The sequence below is a fragment of the Ambystoma mexicanum genome, chromosome 6q (genome assembly GCF_040938575.1).
Source record: "Ambystoma mexicanum isolate Mex_15411 chromosome 6q, UKY_AmexF1_1, whole genome shotgun sequence".
NCBI lineage: Eukaryota > Metazoa > Chordata > Amphibia > Caudata > Ambystomatidae > Ambystoma > Ambystoma mexicanum.
The window spans coordinates 4812910-4837947 of record NC_090937.1 but is presented as its reverse complement, the minus strand read 5'-3'; the positions used below and the strand labels follow the sequence as shown (position 1 = coordinate 4837947).

At 48.4% G+C, this 25038-nt stretch overlaps 1 protein-coding gene across 2 annotated transcripts in view; it reads left to right on the top strand.

Moving 5' to 3' along the window:
- Positions 1 to 25038, top strand: part of TDRD7 (tudor domain containing 7) — a 2843905-nt gene that overhangs the window by 2260375 nt on the left and 558492 nt on the right. For both annotated transcript variants that reach the window (XM_069630367.1, XM_069630366.1), the window contains one exon: positions 2075 to 2209. In XM_069630367.1, the coding sequence (XP_069486468.1) occupies positions 2075 to 2209 (135 nt within the window). The remainder of the gene's footprint in view (positions 1 to 2074; positions 2210 to 25038) is intronic.

The following is a 25038-nucleotide window of genomic DNA, read 5'->3' as shown; positions in this document are numbered from 1 at the left end:
GCTTTCTTTCACCAGTGCTCGCACAAAGGGCACATTGAGGTCTTGTACCTGGTCCAGCAGGCCTGGGGTGATGCCGGAGCGTCAGGAATCTACCCGGCTTGCTGAGCCCAAGGGTCACTGACCTGTTACAAAAAGCTTGCTCTGGGGATTTGTCATTCACCAGGGCATGCCCTGAATGTCCAGCGGTGTCTTTTACAACAAACTTTGCGTTGAGAAAGTCTCCTCGCCTCTCTTATATGGTGCGTCACAGTTTGACAGGTGACCATTCAGCGATACCTGGACTCAGCTCAACTGAGTCACAGCTCCCACAAGATAGCGGCTTGATGCTCAGATAAGCAAAAGCATTCCACAGTGGTGGTTACATGCATGCCATGAATTCCCGTCATTGGTCACTCTGGGCCCGAAGGAAGCTTCGAACATGGACTGCATCCTCACTTCCAAGATGGTGCCTGCTATGGATTGTGGGCTTGTTTTCGTGCCTTTTACAACATGGCAGCACTATTTCTGGCCGCGCACTAGTCGTCACAAACTCTGTGCTCCTCGACACCAGAAATATTCCACTCACTACTTATTCCACTGCACAGATGGATGCAGTGCATCTCAATGCGAAGGTTCCCCCTTAGCTCAGCGCTCTTATTTTGTATTTTCCTTTATTCCCATCCTTCTCGTATTCCTTTGCCTTCCTTCCTATCCTTGTTCTGTTTTGTTCCTGGCCTCATCTTCTATTCTGGATCCGTGTTTGTGCTCCTCATCGAAGTTTGCTCCTTTCTCTGCTGTGACCCTACAAATCTGCTGGATCCAGTAATTCTTCCTTATCTGTCCTTCTGGCTCCTAACCTTCTCATCGGTTGTAGGTTTTTCCCTTCTTGGAGGATTTTCCTATTTGTTTCTTTGAGTCTTACTCCGGTTGTCACCTTTCCTGTGTTCCTTCCTACTGGCAGGGTGGTGTTTTGAGAATGTTGTCCATTCCAACAGGATTCCAGCCTACAGCAGCGACATCGCAAAAAGCAGACTCCTTCATATTGCATCAGAACCCAGGTGAGTCCAGAACCTGACACTGCACCACTGAAGCAGTGTTGGAGATATCATCTCTAGAGTCCCATTTATCCAAGGCTTCTACAAGTTCTTTGCAAACTGAACTCCTTTTGCCTTTCACTGGTAACAAGGAGGCTTTCGTAAAGGTGGACTGGTCCCTGATGACCACTTTCTGGGGCTACATCCCTTCAGATCCTTTTAGACTTCAGTCAACGAGAACAAATGGTTTCTCTCATCAACTCAAGATATCAGATTTATCAGTTTCCAATGGGATGCGAGTTCATGGAAGTTTGCCTCTTGACACAGAGGGTACATCATATCAAATAAGCTACCAAGTCAAAGTTCAGCCTGGTGGTATGGAAGAAAGGGGACGGTACATTGGAGTAAGAAAATGTACTCATCGTAGTGACATCTATTCTCCTAATCCATGGACCCCCTTTCTCAATACGCTCTGCCCACCGTTCCTCATAAAAAGATGTGCTTCAGTAATATGCCTGACTAGCGGAATCAAGGACTGACTGGTGGTGTCAGTGGGCAGGTTCAGCTGGGCTATCCATGCCCGTGCAGCCAGATAATATGGAATAAATAAGAAAGATCTCTATATATAAATAAGAAAGATCTCTACATATATTTTTTTGGTTGTGAAAAAAAGCTCCCGTCCTCTTTGACCGACTCTACGTAGGGGAGGAAAGGGGACAATGGACTGGGAGTACAAAGGTCCCTACGGCGAGTCACTTACTCTTTTTTTTTCTGTACTTAAATACATGTTCATATAAAGCACGGTTTCATTGATTGATTGGTAATGCCTTTAATAATACAGTTTACAACGTATGTAAAAAAACATTTCCTACAGGGGAGCTAGCAAGCAGGGGATGTTGTGTTTTACTGTTAATAGATTTTTTGTTGTAACATGCTTTCCTTTTCATGTTCTAGAAAGCGATTTTAGGCATTGCCTGCGAACAGGTTTTGATTAATTTTGTTTATTTTGTATTCTTAGCTTTGAAACAACTTATTTTATTTTTATATTTTTATAATTTCAGATCACGTGTGTTCACAGTAGTCGAGCAATAGATATTCAGTCATTGGATTCAGCCACAATAAATACTGTGAAAGTTTCAGACCTCCGAGAAATCCCTCCTCAATTCCTACGAGAGCTAATCACAATACCGCCTCAGGTGCTGTAGGTTTTTGCTTTTATGCATTGGAAAAATACTTTGAAATATTATGATTGACTTTACAGTGCAACTTTTATAATATTGTCACAACCTTGAATGTTTGTTAACATCAACAAAAAATGTGGATTTCATTGGGTTCTTTAAATGGAGGTTGTTTTCCAAACCATGTTTTTAATCAGGAGTTTTTCTATTAACTTGGAAATTGTCCGTGAAGGTAAGCAACACCTTAATATATTTAATTTTACTATTTGCAGTTAACATATTTGTTCCCATCACCTCTTTGCCCCCTCAGTTCATTTGCTTATCCTAACGGGTCTAGTGGCTCAACCTCATTTGTTTCCCTAACTTATTTTCTGGTGAGTAGATCACAATATGTTTTAATTATTTTCTTTCTCTGAACAAGTTTTTTGTTTGACGTGCATGCTGATTTTCCTTCAGCTCCAATTTGTGATGCTATCACTGTATGAGTTTTTTTTCTTAAACTTTATTTTAATTTGGCATGTACATGAATGAAGCAGCACTTTAATAATCATTATGACAATTCAAACCATCAATCCCAATTCCCCCCCCCCCGCCGAGAACCATTACCTCAGTTATGAAACGGTAATAACACACCCAGTCTACAAGGATTGTTGGTTTTGTTCGGGTTTCAATTCTCATCACCTAAAAAAAACAATACTTCAGGAATTGTCGTGGCTCATTAGAATCACGGTGGTCAAGATGACAATGTTACCCCGACTCCTTTATGTGGTAAGCTCGCTCCCCATTCGCATCCCGGCCCAGATGGTTAAAACATTACAGATGGCGGTTCTAGGATTTATGTGGCATAAAAAGAGACTGAGAGTCCCTAGGTCGGTTTTATTTTGGACCCCGCTGATGGGGGGGGGTCGGGAGGGGGCTACGAGTGCCTGAGTTAAAACAGTATTTTGTGGCGGCACAACTAACCTCCCATGTTAAGATGAGTAGAAAAAGACTTGGGAAAAAGCTGGATTAATATCGAGCAGGGGGCCACGACGATCCCGATCGGTATGCTACCCTTCCTGGGACAAAGGGCTCGGAAATCGGGAGAGAAGTTGTTGGAATCTACCCAGAACAATTTACAATGCTAGGATGAAGCCCTGCCAGCTAAGGGGATGACCTCGGGCTTTGGTCATTATAGTCCGATGGGCTTTAATAGTGAATTCTCCCCGGGCTGGAGCAACTTGTTGTGGGAAAATTGGGGAGGTCGTACTGCCTTAAGGTTGATAGACTTTTACCGTGACGGGAGCCACTCCGCTTCAAAGACTGTAAGGATACGTTCCATGTGGGTGACCGGGAACGCTACAGATGCATACAGATTAGGCATTGGATATCTCAAAGGGAGGTAAAAGAAGCTGGAAGGCATCCACCAATAGGAGTGGAAATGGCAATGAGAGAGGGAGGGGCAAAAAAGGGAATCTCTCGGCTTTACCATCTGTTAAATAGGGCACAGATTGAGGACAGGCTTCCATGCATGGACTGGTGGGAGAGGGATTTGGATACGGATATATCAGATGATGTATGGGGACAGATCTTCGTTCGGCGCACAAGGCCTCCAAACGTATTGCCATTAAGGAGTCAAGATTTTTTCTAGATGGTACCTAACCCTGCAACGTCTCAACACAATGAAGCCAGAGCTATCTCACCAGTGTTGGAGGAAATGTGGGGATACAGGAGATCTCAGTCATATGTGGCGGTCATGTTCAAAAGCTCGGTTCTACTGGAAAGAGATTCTGGGTCATATAAAGGAGATAACAGGAGTGGAACTGCCCAACTCGACAGCAGAAAATTCCTGTTCAGCCAGTGGATCTAAAGCTATGCTTATCACGCACCTGTTGGCCACAGCACGCACAAGCATGGAAAACTGAGTAGGGCCCCATAATAGCATGGTGGTGGGTGAAGATATGGGGGGTTCTGGCCATGGAAGAGATAGGCGCGCTGGCATCAGGAAACTACCAGAACTCTCTCCAGGTTTGGCTCCCATTTCATGAGTTTGTTCAGAATAGGGAACAGTACCACAGACACATTCTGTTTAAGGGCAGTTTTTTTATAACCTAGGTATCAATGTTATAGGAAGTTAATGCAAATACCGGACCGTGTGTCTTACAGGTTTATATTGGTGTCATCCAGTCTCCCTTATGTTTGATGTTGAGGGAAGGGAGGGAAGGATTGTTGGGCTTATTGGAAAGGAAATTAAAACACTTTGCCATCGTAAGGCAAGAGATTGTAAATACATGGTGTTGGTTTAGTTATATGCCCATTATTTAGGGCTATACCATGTCATATCGCTTACACGCTTAATGGATACTGATGGCGTTTTAAAAATAAAAGTTTTTTAAAAACCAATACTTCAACTTGAAAGCCTAAATAAACTCCTCCTCCCCCTAAAGCCCCCCGCATACTTGTTCAATGTTTCAGACCATCTCCTTACTCCCATAACCCAGGGTCAAGGTGGACTGCCGTCTCAGGTGCTTTAGGTGTCAACATCACTGTGGTCAGTAGTCAGCCCCCGCCCCCAAACTCCTCTAGCGTTGTTCCCCTGTTCTAGAGACATCCTGTCCATCATTCTCTCAAATGGTAATCAAAGGACACCATTCTTCTCGGAACCTCCACAAGTTATCGTTCCCCACTGTTGTCAATTTTTCCCTCAACAACATATCCTGCAGTTTCTGCTCCCATTCACTTCTTGAGAGCAATCTCCCATCCTTCCAACGCTGTGCGTCCTTTATGAGGTTTTTAAAGTTGTTTATTTTATTGCCTTCAGGTAACATCAATAGAAATGTAATTAGTGTTTTTGCTTTATCTTAGCTTCATTGATTCTAGGTTGCTTGAATATGGCTGGGCAGACCCTTCATGGTTCCTTTAGAAAGACCTGGAGCTACGATTTCCATTCGTCTTTGATCTGTCAAGTTCTATCTATCGCACCACTCCCAAGAGCTTCATGTTTTTTGCTGTCAACTATGAGGGTTCATACCTGACTGGCAGAACAGACCAGATCATGCAGACTAGTGGTACAGTTTTCTTAATCCAAAATTAGGCTAACCGTAGATTCTCCAGCATGTGGTCTGGCATGGATTCACATGCTCATGAATATTCCCAGTCGTCAGGCTGGGAATCCTCGGTTAAGAAAAAATCAGTATCAGTTTCGTTTCTGATCTGTTTTTCTTATTAGTAACCAATCGCTGGTCTCTGGGTCATACTGCCCCTAGCTAATGACTGCCCTCTCCCTAAGCCCCGCCCCTGGCAGCCATCCTCAAGTTCTACCGCACGTTCAAGTGTTGGGAGTCCTCGTGCTATAGCTCTCGAGCTTTTACTGCGTTTTCACGCTTTTTCAAGAGATTTTCTCATTTTTTCGGTTTAATCGAGCCTCAAGCTCCACCGTTTCTACTTCCGATCAACGGGGACCCGTTTCGGAATTTTTCTATGCCCCTCAAGGGTGAAATTTCGTCGAGTACGCTTCTTGGAGGATTCCAGAAGATCTGGGGCCTACCTCATGGACATGGCCCAGGATAAAGGGAGCTCGGCACCCGGATCTAAAGCTGTTCAGGAACTGTCCTGGATGCGGACTGCAAAATGTTTTCAAGGAGGACGAGCATTCGAGATGTCTCTACTGCCTTCATGAGGACAAGGCGCACGTGGAGAAGGACTGTGCGTTCTGCAAGAACCTTTCGGAACGGACCATGAAGGATCCTCGTTCCCGCCTAGCCAGCTGGCTGGAGAAGGGCCCAGCAGGTGAGAAGAAAGGTCCGAGCGGTCTTCTAAGACCTGTGAGGGCGCCCTGGCGACGGGGGCCCAATATAAGGCAAAGCACTGCGAGTCCGTCGGCACCGGGAGCGCCAAAAGGTCGGGCTCTTCTGCTGCCAGGCAGGGCGCACCTTCCCCGGTACCATCAACCACGAGCCAACGCTCTGGTTCAGGGAAGAGGAAATCCGAGATCCCGGGTAAGCTTCTGGAGAGGCCCCAGTCGATCTCGAAAGGATCCGCCGAGGGGAGCGAGGCGGTGACCCTTCCCGCAAGGTGAAGGCCCCAGACACTTCCAAGGTGGTAAGGGCCCTGATTCATCCGGCGAAGGCCTCTATCGAGGGAGTTGCAGCGGCCCTGGCAAAGCCTGTGGAGGCTACGCCAGTGGAGGCGAACTTGGGGCTCAGAGTCTCCCTGCCTCCGCGGAGGGAGTCCTCTTTTCTACCCATCGAAAAGACCCCGGTGGAAAAAGAGGGGGGGGGTGGTGGCCATTACAGACACGGATTTGGTTTGAGGAGGAACTAGTGGAAGCCGTGAAGAGTCTCGACGGAAGGTTCGAGAAGGTATGATCCCACGGGAGAGATCCTGAAGACGTGATCGAAGAAAGCGACGGTGGCGCCGACGAGGCCCCAGTGGAGGAGCAGCCTTCCCTCCCGTCGCAGCCATTACCCGAGCCTCAGGACAGCTCGACGGCCATTTTGATGGCAATCCAATCCTTATGTATGGAGATAAGGACGAGGTTACCACGTGCCCCGACAGACGTCCAGAACCAGGCCCATCGGGAAGCCCTCCGAGTAGGCGGAGGAGAGTTCATCCACCCCCGCCTTTCATGCCCACACGACTTGTGGAACCTTCATCCCATCGCCGGAACCCGGAGAGGACCCGGCGACGGATGTGACCAAGGGGACGGATGACGACGGTGGTGACGACGGAACAGACCTTCCATCTCCACCCCTCCGGGCTTCACCGCCCGACGAAATTGTCTCCTTTCACGCCATGATCGCCAGGGCATCCGAGCTCTTCCAGCTCTGCCCAGAGGAACAGAAAAAGGAAGGCTTCCTCTATCAACGACGAGAGGCCAAGAGTAAAACGGTGCTTGCGGTACTGTTGCTCAACGATATCTGGGACGAGGGGCTTGCCATCCTGAAGAACCCCTCCACAACTCCCGCCAAGAGGGAGAGGTACGAGAACAAGTACCGGGTCCCCGACGCCACCCCCTTGTGCCTCATGGCTCAGCCGACGCCGGATTCCATTGTGTCGGCAGCGGCCAAGAAGAAGGCGGCAGGGGCATCTGCCTCAACCTCCACTTCCCCGCCGGACAGCGAGGGAAAGAAGTTGGACCCCATGGGCCGGCGGGTCATTTTGTCGGCGGCGACGACGATTAAGGCGGTCAATGCCTTAGCGATTGTGGCCCGTTACGACAGGGAGCTTTGGTACAAGATAGCTCCTCTGCTGGACTTCCTACCAGACGACAAGAGGGCGGAGGCCCTAGAGATTCTGCAGGAAGGTGAGGTGGCGTCGGACCACGCCATAACGGTGGCAACGGACATTGCCGATACCGGTTTTCGCCAAATGGGCAACAGAGTTTGCCTTGGACGACGAGGATGGCTCAAGGCGACGGACTTCCGTCAGGATTTCAGACCGAAGTCTTGGATATGACGTTCGACGGCAACAACCTGTTTGGGAAGAAGGTGGATGAGTCTTTGCAGGCCATCAAGACCGACTCAGAAACGGCCCGAGCCCTGGGGGTCCTTCAGCAACGACGGCCCTTTCGGAGTGCCGGAGGCAGACAGGGGGCCTCCAAAGGATCCAGCGGTGGCCCCTCTACATACCGTCAGGCGGCCCACTCCTCGTCCCAGGAGGCCTACATAGGTTGCGGCAAGCAAGGAGGTTCTCGTCGCCGTCGTCAAGGAGGCCAAGGCCACTTCCAAGCAGGACTGAACCAGCCGTAGCGTCGGGCCCCCACCGAAGCACCCCGGTGGGAGGCCGGCTGACGAGGTTCGTCAGCGTGTGGGAGTCCATCTCCACCGACCGTTGGGTGCTCGATGCCCTGGCCCGTGGGCACATGCTCGAATTCCAAAAGAAGTGCCCCCTCTTTGCACCAGTGGCCAGGAAGGAAAACCACGTCCCTCAACTGCTGTTGGAGGTAAAGGCGATGCTCAAGAAAGGTGCCATCGAGCTCGTCCCCAGGAGTATACTCAAGGTACTTCCTCATCAGAAAGAAGACAGGCGGTTGGCGCCCCTTCCTGGACCTACGTCGGTTAAACAGATTCGTAGTCCAGGGACGTCACTACCAATTCAGAGCTCGGTCTTTCGGATTGAAGTCGGCACCCAGGATGTTCACCAAGTGCCTAGCACCGGTGGCGGCACGGCTGCGCCTGCAGGAGATCCACGTCTACCCCTACCTGGACGATTGGCTCATCCGCGCAAAGACAAGAGAACTCGCCGTCGAGCACACGGCGAGGACCGTCCGCCTACTCACGGAGTTGGGATTCTCCATCAACTATCCCAAATCCCACCTGGTCCCGTCGCAGGTGGCACTGTTTCTGGGAGCGAAGCTCGATACAGTGCAGCGGTTGGCATTGCCGTCGGAGAAGACGAAAGCCATCTTGGACAAGGTGCAGCGCCTGCTAGCCACGGACCTAGTACGCCTGTGCAGACTATGGATGCGTCCTCTACAGGAGTTCCTCGACGCCCGCTGGATTCAGACGGCGGGCAGCTTCGAAGACAAGATTCCGCTAAACGAGGTCTTCCGTCGAGCGATTTGGTGGTGGGGCACCCGTGCATACCTGACGGCAGGCACGGACTTTCAGAACCCGGCATATCAGGAGACGGTGACGATGGACGCCTCCCTGGAAGGATGGGGCGCGCACACCGGTCTTCTACACGCAAGAGGCATTTGGCTCCCGAGGAGAGCCCTCTCCACATCAACATTCTGGAGCTCAGAGCCGTGTTCTGGGCACTCAAGTCGTTCCTCCCGTCCCTCAAGGGAAAGGTGGTGAGGATTTTCACCGACAACACCACCACGATCTTCTACATCCGGAAGCAGGGAGGCACCAGATCCCCAGCCCTATCCAAGGAGGCCCAGGATCTGTGGCACTGGGCCGGTAACTAGGGGGTGTTTCTGGTTCCTTTCCATCTGGCAGGAATAAAAAACACCATTGCTGACTCACTCAGCAGGGAGCTGCGCTCGTGCCACGAGTGGGTACTACGCCAGGATCAGGTAGATCGGCTTTTCCGACGATGGGGCTATCCCCAGATCAACCTGTTCGTGACGGCGACAAACTCAAGTGCCAGAGGTTCGCCAGCAGGTTTCCCCAGCCGAGGCGCATGGGCGATGCTTTCTTGTTCCTCTGGGATGGCCTGTTCCTGTATGCGTTCCCTCCGTTGCCGTTGCTGCTCAGTCTCATCAACCAACTCAAGAGGTCCTGGTGCAGGATGATCCTCATCGCACCGGCGTGGCCAAGACAGATCTGGTTCCCGGACCTTCTGGACCTGTCAGCGTCTCCACCAGTCACAATGTCGACAGACGTGGATCTTCTCCCCAGAGAAGGAGGCGCCATCCTTCATCGCGACCCGGAGTCGCTGAACTTGCAGGCCTGGCTCCTGCAGCACTAGAGTTTGGAGGGTACGATATCCCGGCTGAGTGCAGAGAGGTTCTTGCACAGGCCAGGGCGTCCTCAACTCTCAAGTGCTACGGACATAAGTGGAAGAGGTTCTCTGTCTGGTGCAAGGCACAGAGGATTAACCCTCTACGGATTACGGCCCCTTAAATGTTACCGTACCTGCTGTCGTTGGCCAAGGCTGGACTGGCTCACGCCTCCATCAAGATACATTTGGCAGCGATCTCCCGATACAGCAGAACTACAGGACGGCCGTCCTTGTGGTCTCATCGCCTGGCGAAGGAATTTATGAAGGGACTGTTCAGATCGTTCCCGCCGGTGAAGGCTCCAGCCCCGGCGTGGGAGCTCAACGTGGTGCTGTCCAGGCTCGAGCCTATGCACTCTGCACCGTTGAAGTTCCTGTCGTGGAAAACAGTTTTTTCTTGTGGCCATCACCTCCGCACCACGAGTGGGAGAGATCCAGGCCCTATCCTGCAAGCCGCCATACTTGATTTTTCACGACACGAGGGTGGTGCTGAGGACGCACCCCTCCTTCATGCCCAAGGTGCCGTCGGACCTCCACCTCAACGAGCCCTTGGTGTTGCCAGTTTTCTTCCCTTCGTCGCCGGCCGAGAGCACTTTGCACTCGCTGGATGTAGCTAGAGCGCTGAAGTTCTATGTGGACCGAACAAAGAGTTTTTGGAAAACATCACAGCTGTTTGTGAACTTTGGACCTGTGAACCAAGGGAAGGCTCTCTCGAAGGCTTCCATTTCCAGGTGGCACTCCGGCTGCATCATTTACTGTCATCGGTTGGCAAACCGACCTTTGCCCGGCCGTCAGGGAGCCCATTCGACCAGAGCGATCGCTGCTAGCACAGCGTTCTTGTCTGGTGTGCCCCTGCTGGAAATCGGCAGGGCTGCTACGTGGAGGTCGACGCACACCTTCACAAGATTCTACTGCATCGATCGGGACTCCAGGGAGGAGTCCAGGGTCGGCCAAGCAGTGCTGCGCAACCTGTTCGCTTGAAGGTGGGCCTGGTGAGGAGGTAAGAGTTGCTTAATGTTGAGTTTATGTATTGCTTAATGATGAGCCTTTTGCCACCTCCCGTGGTTGTGCATGTGTGTACTGCTATGTATTCTTATATTCATGAGCATGTGAATCCATGCCAGACCCCATGCTGGAGAAGGAACAAGTTACTTACCTGTAACTGTTGTTCTCCAGCATGGGTCTGGCATGGATTCACATGCGAACCCTCCCTCCTACCCCTCTGCGGCTCTTCACTTGGTCATACTGCCACTTTACGTGCTACCAAATCTGAGGATGGCTGCCAGGGGCGGTGCTTAGGGAGAGGGCAGTCATTGACTGGGGGCAGTATGACCCAGAGACCAGTGATTGGTTACTACTAAGAAAGACAGATCAGAAACGAAACTGATACTGATTTTTTCTTTACCGAGGATTCCCAGCCTGACGACAGGGAATATTCATGAGCATGTGAATCCATGCCAGACCCATGCTGGAGAACAACAGTTGCAGGTAAGTAACTTGTTCCATACTTACGATGGATTTTTAAGCCTGTTTCTTGTACCTTTGGAGAATAGTGAATAGTGTAACCACTAACCCAAGTAGGCTCTGCATTCGAGAGGTTACTAGGTAATATGTGGAGAAAATAAAACAGAGCATCTGAAATCCTTTATTGATGGGAGTAATATGCACACTGAGGTAGTGATGTTTGTCTGAGCCATGCCAATGTTTAGGACTGCACCAGGGGTCACTTGATGGCAGCCGTTCAGAACGTTGATCTTGTGGAACAGTGACTTGAGTCCCCCTATGGAGCCATACAGAATGATCTGCCTTTAGAGAGACAGTTGGAGGACTGTTGTAGGTAGAGAGCGTGAACACTAGAGAAGTGCTCCCTCTGTCAGCCGTTCAGAGCCTGGGAGGCTGGGCCGTTCAGCCATACACTGGGTAGTTTTCAGGGAGAGTTTAGATTGGCATTCACTGCTAGGAAGGCCGAGGGCCAGCCAGGAGATATGTGTAATATCTCCTATTGAAGGGAGCCCAGTGTATGCTTGGACCAGATAGCACCATGATCAGGACTCAAAGAAGAGGGGTCTTGAATGGTGAGGGGCCACAAGTGTTTATTCCCACAGCCCTGGAACACTGAGGTGTAGTACATTAATAGGTTCACCCATTCTCCTCCTGGCAGTTGTGAGGGGGGATGGAGTGTCACCAGACACCCCAATCTAGGATGAAATGGAGTCGAGAGGCCCTGCCCATGTTTGGCCCAACATACATCACAGAACAAGCTTGGGGGTCCGTAAGAAGAGCCCTCTTTTCCACGTTCAGTCCAGCAAGGAGAGTAATGTTGACAGAAAAGCTGGATGCAGTACGTTATGGTAACAGGCTGAAGTAGTTCTCCCGCACAGTTTCTATGCAGCTTGCACCAACTGCACAATTACCTGTGGGTGATGGAAGCCACTAGAAATGGTCTATGCTGGTGGATAAATCAAATAGCCACAATAAAGAAGGAGCTGCTCCGCCAATACAGTAGTGCAAGAAAGAGCTGGCACTGAAAGAGAGACCTGGCATTTAATGTCATTCATTGCAGAGTAGAGTAGGCTTGTGTTATATTGGTTGGGTTGAGCAGGAAGATGGAGCAGTGATGATGAAATGTATTGATGGGCCTTGCCCTGGCCAATATATGAGCCGACCTTTACCATGCCTAGTGTTAATTAGGGTGTTTTTATTTAGTGTATTATAGAATGTGCCGTAGCAGTCTGCAGCTGCTCAGTTTATTTATTGATGTTCTGCTGAGGAAGTTGAGATTTGAACTCGTCCACCTCCCCTTGAAATGATCACCTGACGCTCAGTACTATGAGTGGTTTGATGAGGTCAGCAACTCCTGATGACAATTGTTGCTTTTGAGTCTAGTTAACTGTTTTTAGGCCCTTGAATGTAACTGACACACTAGCGTATTGAGGTCAGGGTACAGCGTTCTTATAGTCAGCTAATACTGGTTTTGTGTGTTAGGCCATAAATGAGAAGCCTGTGAAGCAATGCCCATTTGTATCATCCATGAGGGACATGGAGATTCTCCATGTAGGCAAAGTAACAACCAGGTCTAACAAGCATATTTTACTCGGAACTTGAGGTTCAGAACAACTCCTGTCCACAATTTGCAGGTTACCTTATTTAACATATACTTCAATGTGTATGTGTAACTGTTGCAATTGCATGCTTCTCTATTGCCAAACATCCCACAGTTCGGCAAGTCTAGGATGGGGGGCTGACAGGAAAGTGTCCCTCCACCCCCAACCCGCCTGACCAGCTAGCAAAGGCTTGGTAGCATGCCATATGGTGAGATTTGCTACACAGTCTCCTTCTCTCTCCCTCTTTAATAGCTGTACAACTATCGGTAACCCAATAACGCATGTGGCATATGGGTATAGACACAAACTACAACCAAGAATTTACCACATGGGATATATCTAAACACGTTAAATCTAAACTATCGCCCTTTCTTCATCACCCCCTTCCTGGACAGACTACTGGAGTAGCTGTCCATCTCTCAACTGACCCAACACACCAAATCTGTCGGCTGTCTCTGCGACAACCAGTCTGGCTTCAGAGCTGCCAGTGGCGCAGAAACTGCTCTTCTGAACACTGTGATGACTTGCTCTCTAATCTTTACTCTAATTCTCCATCCGTTCTTATACTCCATCTGTTCTTATACTCCTGGATCTTTCCGCTGCATTCGACACAGTCTATCATGCCAGCCTGACAAATCGTCTCAGTGACACCCTGGGCATCACAGGCCTGGCATTGGACCGGTTGACCTCCTTCCTCTTAAAATTGACCTACCCAGGTTCAATTTGGCCCTTTTCTCTCCTCTATCACACTCCACCTGCAGCATCCCTCAAGGCTTTTTCCTCTTGCTGTGGCTTTTCAACGTATATCTTTCCCCTTTGGCCCACTTGATCTCTTCTTTCTCTCCTCACTTCCAGTGTTATGCAGACGACACACAACTCTCCTTTAAGCTTCCCTCCTCTCATATCCCTGACTGTCTGACTGCTATTCAGTCATTGGTGTGCTGCCAATGATCTCTGTCTTAATGCCAGTAAGACTGAGATCCATTTCATTGGTACCCCAGCTCCCACGTTGCCTCCCTTCCTCTGGCCGCCCCCCATCTGTCCCCTCACCACACCCTCTTGTGAGGCAAAAAGCCTTGGTGTCATCTTTGATTCCTCTCTCTCCTTCTCTCCTCACATCGTGGACCTTTCTGAGAAGGCCCGTTATCAGCTGCCCCTCCTCAGAGGTATTCTCTCTTTACTCACCGTCCCCCAGAAACTCAATTTCTCCAGAGCTCTGGTCCTCTCGAGGCGTGGCTGCTGTAACAGCGTCTTGCTCAATCTTCCTTCTTCCTCCCCATAGACTAATCCAGAGTAGGATTGTGAGACTTATTCTTGGCCTCAAGCCCAGGGACTGCATTTCTCCAGCCCTAATTCCTCTCCACTGGCTCCCTTCTGGTTTAAGGATCAAATTCAAGACCCTCTGCATCATCCACAAGGCTTTCTGTGGCCTGGGACACTGCTACATCCAACTCTCTCCCCCTAAATACCTCCCTGCTAGATCCCTTTGGTCAAATAGCTCCAACTCTGCGAATAAATTGCTTCTCTAAGCAAATAGTGGGGGGGTGGAGAGGGTATTGTCTCTCCTCTGCAGGAGCCCCCCCTGGAATGGTTTCCCTGCCCCTATCAGGCTTGAGCCAGATCTCCTTAAGTTCTGGAAGCTCCTCAAGACCCTCCTTTTCCCCTTTTCTCCACCCTCTCTCTCCCCCTCCCCTGCTAACACCTTCTTCTGTTCTCATTGACTGGCTGCCTGGTTCCCTCTGAGTGCTACAGGGCTTCAGGCCCCCCCCCGCTCAGTCCCCCTTAACTGCTTTGCCTGGCACTTGCCCTCTGGCCTCCCCTTATGTTTTTTATTAGTTGGTATAGTCACGATAAATCGAGAACTTTCAACTTTCATTAAAAAAAAATACTTTTACATTAGTCATTTTGATTCAAAATTAAATAAAATATCATATAATCCATAAATGCAAAAAAAAGAATTTGAACACAAAAAGATTATGAATAACAATAAAAGAAAAGAAAAATTCAATGAGCCTAATTACATATGAACTCAATGTATAAAAATTGACAATATTAAAAAAGTATACAGGTGAATCCCTGATAATTCCATCAAAAGCCTGACCCACATCCGAAATAAAGAAATTAAATAAGGCTGATGCTAGCAAACACCCCTGTTTTAAGCCTTGTTCGGTCCTGATCGGGTCCGTTAGCAAACCATCGTTAGCTAATCTTATTTGGATAGTAGTGTTTGTATGCAGCTCTATCAACCACTTTAGGATTTCCCAAGGGCAACCAGACTCTGCTAGTTTTTTTATAAAGCAATTCTTGCGGCACTGCGTCAAATGCCAACCTAAAATCAATAAATGCAATGTAGATTGCTTGTTTATAGTGATGGGCTTGCTGTATTAGGCTAATTAATGTTATCATGTTTATAGCTGTGCCTAAGCCCGGCAGAAATCCTGTCTGGAATAGATCACGTATATTCCCATTATCCAACCATTTATTGAATGAGTTCAACAATAACCTAGCAAACAACTTTCCGGGACAGTCTAATAATGCTATCGGCCTAAACGATCTAGGGTCTTCATGATTACCTTTTTTAAATATTGCTGAAAAATTGCTGTTTTTAGTGGGGACATTATGGCATGGAACATTTTTTGGCTGCCCCTGTCCCTATATATATGGTCACCCATATAATATTGCCACAACCTTTTCCCGGCGATATTGTATACGGCAACCATATATATGGGAATAATATTACCCGATACCCATTTCAGCCTGTTATTTTGATTATTTACTACAACATTTGCTACATTAGGATTTATCTCCATTCTCTCTAATGGTGAAGGGAGTATAAAGGTTAGCCATAATTTATTATGGTCACTCGAATCAGAGAGTACAACATATAGAGATTTGATTTGATTCAGAAAATACCTTTTGATGTATGTATAGTCCAATGTTGCCTTCTGAGAGCATCTGTGACATGTGAAATGTGATGGTGTATCTCCCGGAACAATTCCATTTGCCATTATGAAATCTCTTTCCTTCATGATTGCTGTCTACATGGCTTCATTGCCAGTTAACTCAATGTTTAAACCTGGATGGAGATGGAGATTAAGATCACCCAATACAATTGTACAAGTGATTCTAACATCTAGAACAAGGGCATCAAGTATGGTCAGTAGGTGATCAAATAATTCATCCGTTTTTTATGTTTGAATGCTCCAGTAGATATTGACTATTGCAATCGTCAAGTGGCCTCTAGATAGCTTAAAGGAATAGTGTGCTCAGAAATATTATTGTCCCGAGGGTTCGGGCATGTGTTTTAAGCATACGTTGATCGATCGTACAAACATTTCCTATGCATCTTACCGCAGTTTTCCACTTTTGTACAAATGCGAAATCAGGCAGCAGGGCGTGGTCATTTTGTGATAATCTGATCAGTTGCCGCAACGCCCAAGCAGAACTGACCTGGTGTCAAGCCTTGAGGTTTGTGTGAAGATTGGAAGCCTCCATCCCTAAGTAACCAACAGCGAGATAGACCAGCTCAATGTTCGAGGATTAGGGCCACAGGTGATAGGAACAGGAACACCGGACCCTCCAGATGGCTGCTGTGGGAAAAATAGGCAGGTAAGGAATAATCAATACAACAATATTGCAATGACTTAAGGGTGGGCAATAAGTACTGACTTACCAATGGGCAATGTGCAGGGAACCTTAAGAAAAGGAAGGGCCTGGAGATGTCAAACCTGTTTCCCCAGCAGAATGGCAGCAGGAAACCAGGGGTAAGAACTGCAGCAGGGATTACTGCCAATCCACCGGAAACACCTGAAGATGAAGACTTGTGCGGTGTGGGGCACGGAAGGTAAGGGAGCCTTCACAATGTCCAGATGCAAGGTAGCCGATGGGAGAGAGAGTTCCAATCCGTAAAGAAATCTGAGGTCGATGAGGCAAGCAGTCCGTGGGAATGCCAAGTATCTTTGGGGCGAGAGCGTAGCAATCCGTGAGGAAGTCCGAGGTCGAGGAGGAAACCCGTCCTTGAAATGCGAGGTACCAGTAGGGCGAGGGCGTTGCGATCTCTGAAGAAATCCGAGGTCGAGGAGGCAAACGATCCACGGGAAAAGCCAAATCGGGTAAGGAGCAAGCGAAGAGCAATCCAAAAGAAGTCCTAGGTCACAAAACGGGAAACACCAGCGCCAGGAATCCTAACGCCAAGCACTGGTAGTAAAACAGCTGAGAAGCAATGCGTAGCTCTATCGCAGCTGATTTAAACTTCCCGGTTGATCACATGACCGCAAAGCGGGCATACAGCGTTGACTCAGGCCCAGGTCACGTGATAGGGGTCTGTGGGGGCGTGGCTACATGGCCACAGGCTAGGACACGATCCCTATGAGCTCCTGCTAATCCGACGTTGATCCGCTCAAAAAAACATACTTTGTGCCGCAAAGTGCTGCCTGTTTGAAGCTGCAAATACATGAATATGGGAAGCATGCGGAGGTCAAAGAGGTGGCGAGAATTGTACATGGAGCGCCACGTTGTGAACCAATTAAGTTAGCGAGCTCTAGACGGCGAGCGAAACAAAATGGCGCTCAGGTGAGAACAAAGGGATGAGTCCGTGGACAGTCGCATCGAAACATTGCGCAGCTGCACCGTTCGTCAACAAAGGCGTCTCTATAATATTGAACTGAGACTTGGAAACAAATGAGCAGCTGTGGCAGTGCTCCCAGCTGATGAGTCTCGGAAGACCGGCAGAGACGTACACACAGCGGACCAAATGCAACAAAGTATCTTCTGCCGGAGCCGACTGTGAGCGTTTGAGGTAGCGCAGTGTGGAAGCTGATCAATGATAGATGACAAAAGACTATCGGAGATCGAGAGCGCTTACACGCGAAGCGCCGGAGCAAGAGGAAGCAAAATGCATAGCCCGAGGGGGATGAGGCACGCAATGCTGATATAGCTCGGCGGTGGACCCCCGTATGTGCAGGTGGATAAACGGAGGAGTAAAGAACATGCTCTGCACATTGGCAAGCACAATATGGAATGGTGAGCGACGTCGGGTCTCATTAAGACTCTAGCAGACCCTGCCAGAACCAAGCGTGCATGCACTGTAGTGCTGGTGCACAAGTCAAACGGAAAAGCCTGCAGTTGCGGGCCCATGAGCGGCACGGGGCGAGTTAGCCCCAGATGCGAAACGAAGTGCAAAATGGCAAACACAAGGTACTGGACTCAGCAGAAGATGCCGAAATGTAATCAAGATGGCGGCCGCTCCCACACAAAAGATAGTGCCTGAAGACTGACATTAAACATAACGTAGATCGCTGCGTGTATGTTAATGACACGGCCACAGCTGGAGGGGGGTGCTGAAGGTGGCTGGGAATTAAATAAGTGCTCATGATACATAACCCCCATGGCCACATCAGCGCTGAAGGACATCAGAGGCGCAGAGGCCGGAATCCAGACGGCACAGTGCATAAAGCAGTATTGAATCAGTGTCCCGGGCGAGGACCAGTTGCTGGTGACCCGCAGTTAATTAATGTCGAGGAGAAGGGGGCAAAGCAAAGGCCAAACAGCCAACTATAGACATATTCTCTAGGACCTCGACCACCCCGGTACAGACCCCCACCATCACGCCAGCAGAAGTCGCCCCCCTGAGAGATGACCAGGCGATCCTAGCTGCCATTACAGAATTGAAAACCTTGTGGGGATTGTTAGGGAGAATTCTCATTCTATGGCTAATTTCCCTATAGAGTCCCCCAGCAGCTTTGCTGGATTTGAAGGGTTTGTTTCTTTTTACTTGCGAAGAGGGAAACTCTTTTTCCCACTCTTAGGCATTTTTGCTATGTGTGTTCTAGGCTATTTTTGTGTTTAATGCCTATGGGATGTTCTCTCCCCCATAGGAACCATCTGTATTCACAGGTGTTACACAGCACCCTCAGTGCAGTGACACAGGGGTGTCGTAGCGACCCCCAAACATAGACTCCATACCCTGGGACTGACTAATGTCTCCCAGGGCATGTAAAGTCCCAATTGGCTTTACTAGTCAATTCTTATGAACTTAACCAGTACAACCCATCTTACTATGGAGGTACTGGAAAGGGTTAATAGTTTTCCCTTAGGTTCATTTTCGAGGGGGCACCTTAAAGTCCCTCTCTCTAAAGTTTCTGGCTGGTGGCAGTGGTTACTACCATGAATATTCGACCGCGAATATATTCCTATGGGATTTTCCCATTGTTCGAGGCTACCACTTTTTCTGACAGCCTCTAACATACCGCCGGTCTATATTATTATTAACTTTACTCCGGTAGGTTTTATTTGCCAGAACTTTAATATAAATTCTTTCTCGTGTCTTACTCTAAACTCCTAACCCAGGTCGGGGATCTTTTGTTCATCCTTTTGGCGGGCTTCTGCCAAGAAGCCCTCCTTTCGGCGCCACTGAGTCTGGGGTGGGTCCATTGTGTGGGAGGGGGAGTAGGCCCCCTGGACAGGGTTGCCTCCGCAACCCATGTCGCACTCTATCCTGATAGGCTGGAGGGTCTCCCGCCAAGATGACCACTCCACTGTGTGAGTGACAGCTAGGCTGTATGAATTGGGTTCTTTTTGCATAAAAGCAGGGTCCTGAGGACTGGAAGGGCAAGACATTGCCACTGGAACTACGGAACCGAAGGGGAGAGAAGCCACAGACTTCTTCAGCACCTGCACCACCGGTGAAGCCCTGCTGCAACGTCTCACCACTTTTCTTCCACACGACGAGAGGAGATCTTCTTCGCAAGAGTCTTCTTCCCTTGAGCTGGTGGGACCAACCAGTTCACCAATCGCTTCCTCGGACCTGCCTTGGTCGAATCGCCAGAGCCCAGCACTTAGAGGCCGGATAGCCAGGCAGCCATCCACGTGGACCGCGATTTAAAGGAGCGTACCTTTTTTTCGTCTGGCAGCACCGCGGCTGGTTTCATCCTTGGGCAGTGCAGTAACTCGAACCTTCCTCCACGACGAGAGCATCTCTTCCTCTGCTGGATCCCCCAAACTGCAGGAACTACCAGGAACAACCGCCACCGAAGGAGCCACTTCTTCATTTAAAGGTACTTTGTTCCGCCAGGCCTACCTTTCTGCGTGGTAGCCCTAAAGGTGTTTTAAATCCTTTATCTACTTGTTGGGTTGGCCGCCCTTTCATCTAACATTGTCTTTCACCTTGCAGCTACCTTTTCAATATTTGTTAACCAAAGACTTGACTGCAGCTACAAGAACATTTTTGCTCCTAAACTCTTGGTCCTGTACCACCGACTCTCGCTCAGGCCTATTGACTCTGGCTGATTTGTTAGATCTGCTCTCACTAGATTGATTCTCCATGAGAAATGTGTTGATGCACCTGAATCTTCTAAACACCTCTTCCTTCCTAGTGTTTTAACTTGTGAAGTGCCATTTTGCTCAGTTTTCATTTACTTACCTTCTTGCTAAAGTACTACTGTGCATTACTTGTTCACAAAACTTCAGGGAAGTGATGCTAGGGGGTGTCTGAAGATATTTCGGTTTAACTTGTGCTTTCGCTAAATTGCTAGAGTGCCATCTGTAGTTGGTTTTGACTGTGCTGTTTTGCTTAGTTTTCACTCTACCGCAAACTTATCTACAATTGACTAGGGAGTTGTATATACTTTCCTTGACTAAACTTAACTTGCTTTATTAACTGTGATTTATGTGTTGAACTAGATGTGTACAAAATAAATCTATATATTCTCTTTTTGATACAAAGCTTTGGTCAGTGTTTCCTTGTGCCATAGTACTGTAATACCTAGTGTGTAAACCCTGAATACTGCTCATCTCCCTCTTGAGAGAAGTCTGACTGCTTAGCCACAGCTACCAACTAAATCTTTGTGGTACAGACTGATACCAAAGGGGATTTTTCGTGCTCATACCTGTAGTCTTAATCTTCTGTAGTGCTCCCTAAAATAACTGCACAGGATTCTGCCGAACAGTGATCAACGATGGCAGACCTGAAATTGGCGCTGGAGACCAAAATAGACGCAGTGGGAATAGAGGTCAATCTATTACAGCAAGACATGAGAGCGTTGCAGAAAGGACGACTTGTCTCGAAAGTGCTGTGAAAACTAAAACAGAAACTGGCGCTAGTAACGCTAAGGAGGTTCACATATTGAAACAGCAGGTATCCAACTTAGAAAACCGAGCAGAGGAAGCCGAAGGGAGAGCGAGACGGAACAACATACATGTGGTGGGCCTTCCGGAGGGAGAGGAGGAAGGCCAAGACCCAACGGATTACGTGGAAAGCATGATTATACAAGAAATTGGAGCAGGCAAGCTCTCCCAAGGGTTCGCAATTGAACGTTCACACAGAGCCCTGATGCGAAGGCCGCAGCCAGGGGCTCCGCCCCGAGCGATCATAGCAAAGATCCTGAACTACAGGGATTGGGAGAAGATCCTGGAGTTCTTTAGGAAAGGAGGGACGGTCAAAAGAGCGGCAGCGACCATAACAGCATACCCTGACTACACCATGCAAGTGCAGAGACAACGCTACGGATATGTAGCAGTGAAAAGGAGACTACGCACAGCTGATCTTAAATACATGCTCCTGTATCCTGCTAGACTCAAGATAATACACAAGAGCAAAACACATTTCTTCGACACCCCGGAAGAAGCAGCGAATTGGCTGGACACCAAGGGATGCCTGGGCGATGATGAGGAACAGAGGCGAGAGGCACAAGATAAGTGACATGAAGCAACGCAGTGGGTAGCCGAGAAAGGGATACTGTGGGAGAGACACCTGATAGTAAAATAACGGGGGCAGCCTCGCAGAGTGGCATTGATTGCACATGATGAATAATGTTGGACATATCGGACTGGAATATAGACGGCACAGTTAAATATTGATATTGATATTCAAATGTGATGGTTAATGCAGGAGACATAAGAGGGACATGGCCTACCCCTGGTAAAGAGAGTGAAGAGAAAAGCCATTAGGGCAGAATCACCCTGCTTAGCCCCGAACGCGCGAATTGTCGGGTTAAGGGCTAGATGCGGGGGTGCCTGAGATCCAGGGATGGAGCTGGGCAACAGTTGGGAGGGTTGGTGAGTAGTAGAGGGGTAGATATTGTGTTGGGGCAAGTTGGGGAGGGAGATGGGGGGGGTGGGGTGGGTGTTGGGGAGTTGAGTGTGTTATTTGCAGTTGGGGACCGAGCCTATATGAGTCTACACGCGGAAATAAATGTTTTGGATAGAAACTGCACCGGTATGGGGGGGAGAGACACATTGATAAATAATGGGAGATCTCAGAATCATCACGTGGAACGTTAGCGGGCTCAATAGCTACCTAAAGAGGAACAAGGTTATGATGTATCTGAAAAGCTAGAAGTGATACAGAAAAAATGGAGAGGGACTGTGGTAGGTGCTACATATTCGGCCTATGCTAGAGGAGTGATCACATGGGTGGCGCCGCATGTCCCTTTTCAGCTGCTACAATCTACGGTGTAAGCGGACGGGAGGATGGTAATGATATGAGGGCTGGTAGAAAACAGAGAAATAAGTATTATTTATACATACGCCCCGAACCAGGACACAGCAGCATATTTTAGGTCTCTGTATAGTAAAATGGGCAAGTGCCTGGGAGGGGCGGTGATCTGGAGAAGAGACTTTAATTGCGCGCTGAATCCAAGAATCGATAGATCAGATAACAAAATAAATAGACCCACCCCAGCAGCCAGAACATTGCAGTCACTGCTGTCGGACCTTGGGTTCGAAGATGCATGGAGAATGCAACATATGCCTGAGAGACAATACTCCCATTTTTCAGCCCCGCAAAATTTGCATACTCGGTTGGATTATATGTTTGTCACGCAGGAGCTGATGTCGGAGATAACACTTACAGAATATAAAGCGAGGGTCCTATCGGACCACTCGCCGTTAGTACTGGGATGGCAATATCAACCCCTGAGAGCAAGGATACCAACTTGGCGCCTCCGTGCTGAGGCGCTGAGGGACACTATATTTAGAGAAAGTCTGAGAGATGAAACAATAAGCTATTTTGAAATTAATACTGGTAGTGTTGAGTCAGCTCGGATGCTATGGGAAGCCTTTAAAGTGGTAGTACGGGGGATAGCTATAGCAAAGTCTAAAGGATTACAAAGAGAGATTGTGATGGAATTACAAGAAGCTGAAAACGAACTGGAGAAAGTGCTAGCAAAGGGTGACGCCACCGAAGAAGAGAACGATGAGATACTCAGATTGCAGCAAAAATGTGTGGGATGTTAGGAGAGATTGTGTAATCTGAACTATAAGAAGTATGTAGAGAGAATGCATGCAGGAGGGGATAAACCAGGAAGACTGCTGGCATGGCTTTATAAAAATGAAACCCCCAGGCCCACAATCGGGACAATTACGAAAGATGATGGAAGCATGGTAGACACTCAAGAAGGGGTTAATCAAGAGTTCGTAGAATATTATATAACCCTATATGGCGATAAAGTAGGAAGTGATCATAGATAAATTAACAAAACGCTAGAAGATATAGGCTTGCCACAAATTAGCGCGGAAGAACGAGAAGAACTAGATGCCCAGATCACCCTGGAAGAGGTAGTGGTGCAGTTACCCACGAGCAAGACCCCAGGAGCTGATGGGCTCCCGAGTGAATTTTACAAGAAATATAAGAATTAGGTGCTCCCCCCGCTTTTGGCAATGCTAAATGAGGTGTATGACAAGGGTAGGCTCCCGGAGACCCTACAAGAGGCGATAATTATACCACTCCCAAAACCCAATAAGCCTGCTAAGGAATGTGGATCATATAGACCATTGCCAATGCTAAATCAAGATAGCAAAATACTCACAGCGGTTTTAGCAAACAGGATGAGGAGAGTTATCCCCAAACTCATTCATCCGGACCAGACCGGGTATGTCCCAGGCAGAAACATCACGAATAACCATAGGCGGCTCCATCGAGTCATTGAGTATGCAAATGAGGAAGAGGGAGAGATGGCAATCGTATCAATGGATGCTATAAAAGCCTTTGATTCAGTAAAATGGCCCTGGCTGATGGCTGCCCTGACCAGCTATGGGATAGGGCCGGGATACCTTAGATGGGTCCAATTGGTATATAGCACGCCTCTGGCCAGGGTAAAAACGGGGGCGATAGTATCAGAGAGGTGGCAACTTAGCAGGGGTACTAGACAGGGCTGCCCGTGGTCCCCAATGTAATATATTTTAGCTCTAGAGCCCCTAGCAATATACTTAAGGCAACAGTATAATGTGATAGGTATCCCTATAAAAGCAGAGCCACACTTGATTTCCCTGTATGCAGACAACATAGAGGTGATGGAACAATTTGCGTTACTGTCCGGCATAGCAGTAAATCCCAAAAAATCATGCATGTTCCCGCTGGGCAGATATAAGGGGATCCCGCTAGAGCAGTTGCCTGTATTACAAATACCAAGGGAGGTGGACACGTTCAGATACCTTGGGATAGACATCTACCATACGGTGGAGGCAGAGCACCTACATAATACTGAGAGGGTGGTTAGGAGTATCGAAAGTAGTATGAAGTTCTGGGCGAAGCTCCCTTTGGCGATGATGGGAAGAGTGGCAATGTTGAAAATGGTGGTCCTGCCGAGACTGTTGCACTACTTTAGAAATGTACCGTATTTGATCCCAAGGCGATTCTTTGCCCGATTACATAGTATATGTAGAGATTTCCTATGGAGTGGGACGAGAAACAGAATCACCCTCTGGAAACTGCAAAACACGCATGAGAAAGGGGGGATAAAATTGCCAAACTATGAGGTTTATTACTGAGCGAGCCAATTACAATATGTAGCAAAATGGTTCTCGGAAGACTCGACCTCGGAATCTAGGTTGTTTAGAGCAGAATGTGCACCGTTCTTCTTACAAGAAATGATGTGGTTGCCCAGAACGAACATGAGAGTGTCCGAAAATGATGATGTTGGGATGGGACATATGGCACAGGGTCTGTCGGGTAATGGAGAACCCTTCCTCATGCTCCCCGCAGGTGCCACTTGTGGCGCTAGTGGGAAAAGACGGCCAGATAATGAAGATGATTAGGAAGCACTGGGAACCAGTTGGGATAGCAACGCTGGGTGCTGTGTGGCAAGAAGGGAAGATTATAGAATTTGAGACTTTAGTGGATGAAATTGGGCTACATAGGCGACAATATATCACGTACCACATGGTGGTGTGGCGGGTTAAAGCAACATGGTCAGAGGTAACATTGAAAAGTCAACCGGACACCACCCTAGATGTGATATATGACATAGCAGAAGGAGGACATGAGATATCCAGAATATATGAGATGGTGATGTCTAAAGTGGGGAAGGAATTAGCACAACT